Source organism: Euphorbia lathyris, chromosome 4, assembly GCF_963576675.1.
Source record: "Euphorbia lathyris chromosome 4, ddEupLath1.1, whole genome shotgun sequence".
Classification (NCBI taxonomy): domain Eukaryota; kingdom Viridiplantae; phylum Streptophyta; class Magnoliopsida; order Malpighiales; family Euphorbiaceae; genus Euphorbia; species Euphorbia lathyris.
Window position 1 is genome coordinate 93,901,263 of NC_088913.1, and position 8,639 is coordinate 93,909,901.

General features: G+C 33.9%; 1 protein-coding gene across 1 annotated transcript; it reads right to left on the reverse strand.

The window, feature by feature from the left end:
* Positions 1-5,842: 5,842 nt before the first annotated feature.
* On the reverse strand, positions 5,843-7,576 carry LOC136227668 (B3 domain-containing transcription factor VRN1-like). The gene is made up of 4 exons (XM_066016395.1): positions 7,385-7,576; positions 6,879-7,311; positions 6,638-6,789; positions 5,843-6,407 (listed from the first exon to the last, which is right to left on the reverse strand). Exons 1-4 carry the CDS (start codon positions 7,478-7,480, stop codon positions 6,123-6,125), a joined length of 966 nt encoding a protein of 321 aa, XP_065872467.1. The 5' UTR covers positions 7,481-7,576; the 3' UTR covers positions 5,843-6,122.
* Positions 7,577-8,639: the final 1,063 nt, after the last annotated feature.

Here is an 8,639-nt window from a genome sequence, read left to right on the forward strand (position 1 = left end):
TTCCATTAATATTATTATTACTTGAATGAATGCCACCTGTTTACAGCATGGAAATTACAGAAATACAGTGGGAGTGAGGTTTGGTGAAGATCATGTATATGTATATATAGCTTATCAGTTTGCTGAAAGAGAAGACGTAATCATCTATATTGCTACTCTGGCTGAGATTGCACATGTCACGGATAATGACTAAATAGAAAGGAGGAGGTGTTTTCTGCCCTAGTTATGGTTGATCGTCACCAACGCTGTGCAATCTTAGCTACCAGAGTATACTTTTTTTCTTTAGCACTCAAATATGGACAAGAAAATACAGTGGGAGTGGGGTTTGGTGAAGGTTGTGTATATGTGTATATAGCTTATCAGTTTGCTCAAAGAGAAGACAAAATGATCTACAGTTAAACCTCGATAAATGAATGCTCGATAAAGTAATAACCTCGTTTATATAATAAATTCTTTCGGTCGCGACTTGGGCCAATGGACTAAAGTAATAACCTTTAAGTAATAAAAATATTTAAATCCTTAAGGGCCCAATGAAAATAATAATTAATAATTATTGAATTACATACAATATATATATATATATATATATATATATATATATATAGACCAAAACCTTTCAATCAATCAACTAGAAGTCATTTCTTTTGAATTTTTTTTATCTATAGTTTATTTATTTTTCTTTCCACGTAGTGCAAACACAACTTCTGGTATATTTTGCTCATGTTGTAGCAAGTAGTTGTTTAAGATGAAAGGTCTCATTTCCATCATCATTGTTCATTATTGACTGGATAATTTCTTTGTGTATATGCATTTTACAATGAAAAATTATCCGGTCATTTATTTATTTCCATCATCATTGTTCATTTATTCATCGTCATATCATTTCCATCATCATTGTTCATTTATTCATTTATCGATAAATAAATAATCTCGCTTAATGAATATTTTTTTCCGGTCCCAAGGATATGCATTTATCGAGGTTTTACTGTATATTGCTACTCTCCTTAAGATTGCACATGTGGCCAGCAATGACTAAACATAATTTTTTTTTATTTCTTTTCTTTTCCATAATTTTATTTTTTAGAACTTTACTCTAAAGTTTTTCTTTTTGGTAGGAAAGGAAAGAAAAAAAACAAAAGACTTTACTTTAAAGTTAACTACATGCTTTTATTTAAATAAATAAATTTTATTTATTTATTTGGGCTAACACAAATATATATGTACATCAGTTCGTAAGGACATAATCTGTAATTTTGAGATTTTTCCCGAGGTCGAGTTGAAAACACCCTTTTCGACATTAGGACATATTTAATATCTATATGTTTTTTTATAGTTTTTCTTTTAATTTTATTTAAACCATAGATTTATCAATATTTGGTCAGAATTGAAAAATATCTATTATTGGGAAAAAGAGTAACGAAACAATTAACGCTACTAACAATAATAAACATTGATAATCGAACTAAATGTTAAGTAACTAAGTTTGTTTTTTTAAAAATTATTTAATTATTCTAAAGAATTATGATTTAAAAAAAAAGAATTATGATTATTTATTATCTCTTTCACTCATTTTTATCATCTCTTTGGCTCACTTTTAAGTACTTTTGTATATATACATTTCTTAACATCAATTAAAAACTTGAGTAAAAAAGAATTAATTAATTAAATGCAGCATTCGGTTTAAACAAATAACAGTAAGCAAATAAAATAAAAGAAAACAAAATTATAAAAATTGTATTAATTAACTATAAATTTGTTACTAATAAAATGTATAATGTATATTATACTATCAGTATATTAACTGTACCATCAGGATATTTGTGGTATAATTTTTTGTAGAATGCTTCACATGGAAAACAATAGAAAAGATGGTAAGTATTCCTTGATTCATTGAATAAAAACAAAAAATAAAAAGAAAAATTGGAAGTTACAGATTTTGTTGAGCTGGCTTCCACTAATATTCTTGTTACTGGAATGAATGCCACATGTTTACAGCATCAAAATTACAGAAATACAGTGGGAGTGGGGTTTGGTGAAGGTCCTGTATATGTATATATAGCTTATCAGTTTGCTGAAAGAGAGGAAATAATTATCTATATGGCTACTCTGGCTGAGATTGCACATGTCATCGGCGATGATGACTTAAACATAAGGGTGGAGGTGTTTTCTCCCCTAGTTATGGTTGATCGCCGGCGACGTTGTGCAATCTTAGCCACCAGAGTAGTCTTTCTTTCTTTCTTAGCATGCAAATCTGGACAAGAAAATACAGCCTGAGTGGGGTTTGGTGAAGGTCCTATATATGTATATATAGCTTATCAGTTTGGTGAAACAGAAGACAAAATGATCTATATGGCTACTCTGGCTAAGATTGCCCATGTGGTCGGCAATGACTAAACATAAGAGAGGAGGTTTTTCCTCCCCTAGTTACTGTTGATCGCTGGCCACATTGTGCAATCTTAGCCACCAGAGTAGTCTTTCTTTTGCCACAGGGTAACACCATTTTCAACACATGAAGTACTCAAATCTGGTTTGTTTTCAATTAATTTGTGAGTGCACTATGATATTATAAAAATTCAAAATAATGTTTTTTCATTTGAAAGTGTAGCCTGTAAAATTGGAGTCTTGCTTTTTTTTTCTTTCTTTTTTCTTTTATTTACTAGAGTCTGAAGTTGAATTTTTTTTAATTGTCACTAGATGTTTTAATTGTAAGATAGCTAATGAAACTGTTATTGGAATTGAGATCTCATTCGAAGAAAAATATATCTAATATCTTGTATTTCTTTTTGTATATTGTATGGACGATCCAATATGCAAGGATTAAAATTCGGAATTGTTGTTTTTTTTTTGTATATTGTATGGATGATCTGATGTGCAAGGACTAAGATTGAGAATTGTTTGATAGTCTTTCCTCGAGGATGGAGTTTGATTATGGTGACTTCTAGGTTTATCAATGGCTCTATAAGTGAAATATTTTTAAGGCTTTATCAATGCCAGTTAAATATTTTTCTTTTGTTAGAATTAGAAATGAAATTTGTATGTCAGTTTAATGGAATTTCTTCTTATAAGAATGGTTAATAGAAGAGAACATTGGTAGAGGAAATGGAATTGTCTGAATTTGGTGAAATTGATAGCTTCCCTTTGAGTACAGAAGCATACAATTTGATTTTGGTTTACCATTTCATTGGGTGAGTGCTTTGGATATTATGCTGCTGAGTATTAATATATGGGTTTCTTTTAATAGTCAGTGTTGAATTTTAAATATTGTTGTGCATCTCCCTAGTTCTCCTCGTGTCATTTCAGTGTGTTGGCAGCGACCTCTGGCCGGGTGGATAAAATGCAATATCAACGGCTCAGCTTCTGGAGCCAATGGGCAGGCATCTATAGAATTTCACTGGCCTTTCCTAGAGGAGCTTTTGCTTTCCCCATTGCTAACTCTTTTTAATTGGTTGGCTGAGTTGAAAAGTGCAATTTTCGCTGTCAAGAACGCGTCATCTTTAGTTATAAAGTGACTTGAGTTATGTTGTACATTTGTTTGAGAGTGGCTCTGTCAAGGTCCCATGGGTTGTTCGTCAAGACTGACTGACTGCTTTGTCTTTCTTACTTATCTTCCATGAGATTCGTGGTACCACATGTATCTACAGGTAAGGTAACCGAGCTCCTAATTCACTAGCAAAGTTTGCTCACAGCGCCAGAGAGCCTTATTGGTAGGATTCCCACTTAGGTTTTTGTAATTCTTTTATTTTATATGATTTCTCTGGCATGGAAAAATATAGATTCTCCTAAGACCGTATACTCTTTTGATTTCTTTTTTATTAGTATATTTGGCTTAAGGGGGTTTTGCGATTGGCTTGGGGGGTGTCGGCCTAGTCGGATGTCCTGCCCCTATTGTTCTCTTTCGACAACTTTTTACTAAAAAAAAAATGTTGATTTTTCCATTAATATTTAATGTCATGTAGTTTAATATCTTTGTTAATTTACATAAAGGCTGGGAATTTGGGTACTGGTAGTAAAACCATGCCAGCAATCCCTTCTTCATCAGAGAAACTCTTTATGAACTCAAACTAAGTAGTGCGAACTGGGGCTTATGAACTCATGATAAATATTCAATCTTCCTTCCGCTCAAATCAAAGTTATACTGGCCATGATGGCACAACTCTCCCAATAGCTAATAATTGAAACCCTTTGCTGGTGAAGTCCCTTTTGCATTTTATCTTTCTAAATCTTTATATACATTATGTACAGTCTGTAACAAATAGGAATGTTCTGTGATTGTTATTGATAGTTCAATGGGTATTTATACAGATTACAATTGCATTCAAATACTAAGCTCCTATAAAATAGGGATACATGGTTATCTACTTCTCTTGGAGCTATGGAGCAGGAAATTTCATGTTTGTGATGTGAATACCATTTCATGTTAGACCTTACATGGAATCAGCAGTTTTCGAGGAGAAGACAACTATATTCAAGGATATTGACAATGAAGATGCAATAACAAGTTTAGTAGATTTTCGGATTTTCGGACAATATGATTAATCCACCTGCATTAGAAAATGAAGTAAAGGCTTTTGAAATCATGGCATATGCTGCACTTCACTTTGTAACAGCATTGTTAGAAGTTTCAGAAAGGTTGCTTGCAAAGAATTTCTATTTTTCTTAGTAGATTAAACTCCATGTAAGATGAAAATGGAAGTAGAAAACCATAAGCCCTTTTTGTGATGTGAAAATTTCTCCAATAATGAAAATTTTCTTAGCCAAATTTTAAAGCAGCGTGGCATCCTGTAAGAAACATATGCAACATAATAATTCTTCATCACGCTCAGTATACTAAATTTTAAATACTGAGCAAGTTAGCTTTGAAAACCACAAATTTTGCAGCCCTTTGGATCTCTTAGAAACCCTTATAGATTGGAACCACAAAATAGTTTAAAAAATTTGGATTTAACAGTTTATAAAGTAAATCAAATTTAAGCTCATTTTACACTCTTAGGATTCCATAGGGCGGTGTTTCATTTGTAGCATCTTAATGAGATGGTGACCCTCTTTTTCCATAAATTGATTACACTGCTAAGCCGCTACATAAAATTATGCAGATATGATTGGAGAATAGACAGTTATAAAGCATAATAATAGCAACCAAATCAGTCAATACTGCAGCACGACAACATATTACTCCTCTACAGTCTAGCTTCGGACGTTATATAGTATATGATAATAAAGCATCTCACAACTATTCCGGAACCCGCTAGATACACACATCATTTATGCAGGCTGACTAAATGGAATATGAGCATGATTGGCTTTTATTGTTTTCTATACCAATGATAGTAAAGTTTCAGCAACAGAGGCAATTGAAATATATAAGTTTATTCGATTGCATCTTCTAAACTGATTTATAAACACTACATGTATGATAGAACTACTTGCCTCTCAGCTTAAAACTCTAAGTAATGAAAGAAAATATTTGTTACTAAATAATTCTAATGCCATGACTAAACAGTTTTATGGAACCAAAACAAAGGGATTGTGCATAATATGTCACCAGCTGCACTGTCTCTGCTTCATAGAGCTCTTAGGGTACCGGGACTCAGAATCCAAAATCTCTACCAATTTAACCGATAAAGCTATAGACATAATCCCTCAACATAACTATAACGTTCTAATGAAGCCACAAAGATGTAGACATTACATATTCTATGCTTGGAAGACATACCAAGTAGCTAAATCTAGTGTCAGTTTGCATTTCATGATATAAGCCTCTTTATAAATCTCCAATGGCTAACATGACTCCAATATTAATAAAGCTAATCATTAAAAACAGCCAAAATGCTTGTTACAAATTAGCCTATGGAGGCTTGCCAGAGTGAAAAATTAAACCAAAGTCAACAAAAAGTAAGCAATGCATCTATATTGTAAGAAGCAAAATATAGAAGAAATTAAGAACAACTAATACAAAACAAAGATGCTTCCAGAAAAGAACGCAAAGGGCAAGCCAATCACGAACAGCTTCATAATCATCAACTTTAAACTCCAACAAGCACGGAGGTAGCCGCGGCACACGTGGTGGTGATTAATTGAGATTTTTAATGGCTTTATGAAGCTCCCAGTAAACTTCCTCCTTTCTAACACTGGCAAACGGTTTTTGCATCTTGATTTTCTCTGGAAATTACAACTTTAAATGTGGTGGTTGCATTGTGATTAATCAATTCGAAGATACAAACATCGCCAACTTTCAAATGATTATCTTCTACAAATTTCCTCCAACCACGACATAGCCTAGCTACTTTAATTCCACCTATTTTTATCTCCACATATTCAACTGACCAAGTTCTTTGGTCCACAGAATTCAGAATTATATTTGCCAGCTCTTTGTTGATATATTTCTTGGCAAACCTACGTGGTATTACCTGCACAAAACATAAAGGATAACAATGATAAATTTTTCATGTTTGTTTGTTGTGTAAAAGTCCATCCTGGTTTTTATTTTATATTTGTTTTTAAAATAATTGTTAGCTTAATGTTATTCCAAGTTGTTCAAGTGGACCAATTTATACATAAATATGAAAGAATAAAATGATGAGATTAATGAAATATGTGATTCTAAAATGATTTGACAATTTGAAGAATTGATGTTTACCAAGAAACTATCAACATAGGATGGTTGTATTATAATCGTGAATGAAGGATTTTCCGGTTGGAAATTGGACAGTGCTTTTTCAACAGCCTTCTTTTTTTCTTCCTTTATCAGTTTTTTGTTTGTTGAAGAAGTCTTACTTTCCCTTTGTAGCACTGGTTTGACAAACAAGGACAATCATTAATCGAATAAGTATTTAGAAATATGACGTAACCTTCTAGTTATAAGAATGGAAATAACATACCTTCAGCTTGATCCTTTGTATTAAATGTTGTTGCAAAATCCGGAGGTTTTTCGAATTGTTCATCAAGATTAGCATTAGATGGCAAGATTTCAGCAGAAACATCACTTTCTGATTCAACAACTTCAATTTTTCTCTCTTGAAATTGTTGTTCGTCAACATTAGCTCCAAAAGTAAAAGGATATTCTATCTCTGTGGCAGTGTTGTCCAATATGATGACATTGAATTCAGCGGCACTCTTATCATATTCAAATACTACAAGATATCCATGATCGAGTGAGTAAAATTCAGCGAACTCTTTCCATCCATTTTGCAGCCAAAAAGCGCCCTCACTTTTGACAATATCAACTTTCCATTTTTGACCAGAAGGTGCCTTCAAGATTATTGGACTTGAAAGATGGCCTCCAAAACGTTTCACAAATTTTTTTGGAATTTCCTATTTATTTTTATATGATTAATATGGAATAACTAAAGTTAGAAGAACAATAAGATAATTAAATGCTAACCACCTTGTGTTCATGCACCGAATCAGCAAGAATAAACTTGAAAAAATGAGGTCTTTGATCTTCTTTAAACAGATTGTTGTTTTTAGAGCAAGAAACCATTGTTGAACTGCTTTAGTACTTCACCTGAAGAGTATTTTGGAACTAAGTTCAACCAATAAAAGTATTTTACTAGACAAAATATAATATCATATCATTCTATTTGATAATATATGAAGGAATGTGACAAAACCAAGATCTTAAACCTACAAAATAACTCAAACATTAGTCTAATAATACCAAAACCAGCTTACAAACTCAAACATTTCATATCCAAAGAAATTAACCCAAATATCACATCAAGATACAATAGCATTTTTTAATATCATTATGAGTCCTTTAAATATCTTTCTAATTGGAGAACAAAATTTCATGATGCAACAGTCATGACGAATTTTATAAACATCTACACATACAAATTGCACAAATTAAACAAAATATTAAAAACATTTCAGACTTTGCAGAGAATATCAAATCGGATCCGGCAAGTTATCATTGGTGCGGTGATCGTGGACCTTTTTTACCAACATTTGGTTAAAGGTACGCGAAGAACATGTCAGAACCATCACGAACGACCGGCGTTACCACTAGATCAACCAGTATGAACTCCAGGGGACCACGGATTGCGAATTCGCAACCTGCAAGTACACAGCCTGTGGTGCCTAGCTCATCGGGTCCTTCGGGACAATTGAGTCCCTTATTGGAAGTCCAAGTGCAAACTGAGATGGAAATGTCCAATAGTGATTTCGTGCAGATGGCAGGACAAGTCTTGGCTTCGAACATGAGCCAGGCGGCTGGAGATCGAATGATTAATTTACTAACTGCCCTCGCCGAACACAATACCGCCGTGGCGGCTGCTCCTCAAGAACCTGTGGTTATCTCAACACAATCACCGACTATCCCTGTCATATCGGCCCTCCCGCAGCCATCTCAGGCGCCAAATCAAGTGGGCCAGAGTAGTCGCACAAACCCACACAGCCACCCGAGCAACTACTCGCACCCAGATCTCATTACGACGATACATCCGACCTGTCAGCCATCCCAACCGTTGCCAGGAGTGCAAGGCACTCTTCCGCTACAGCAAGTGGAACCTTTTCCTCATAGACATTCGGAGTTGATGACTCCTGGGCGAGAGCACACATGGAACTTTGATCCTATAACGGGACAGCGGTTAGTCCCCCAACAGGCACACGTCTCAACACCGATGGGCGGGTGGATGCCA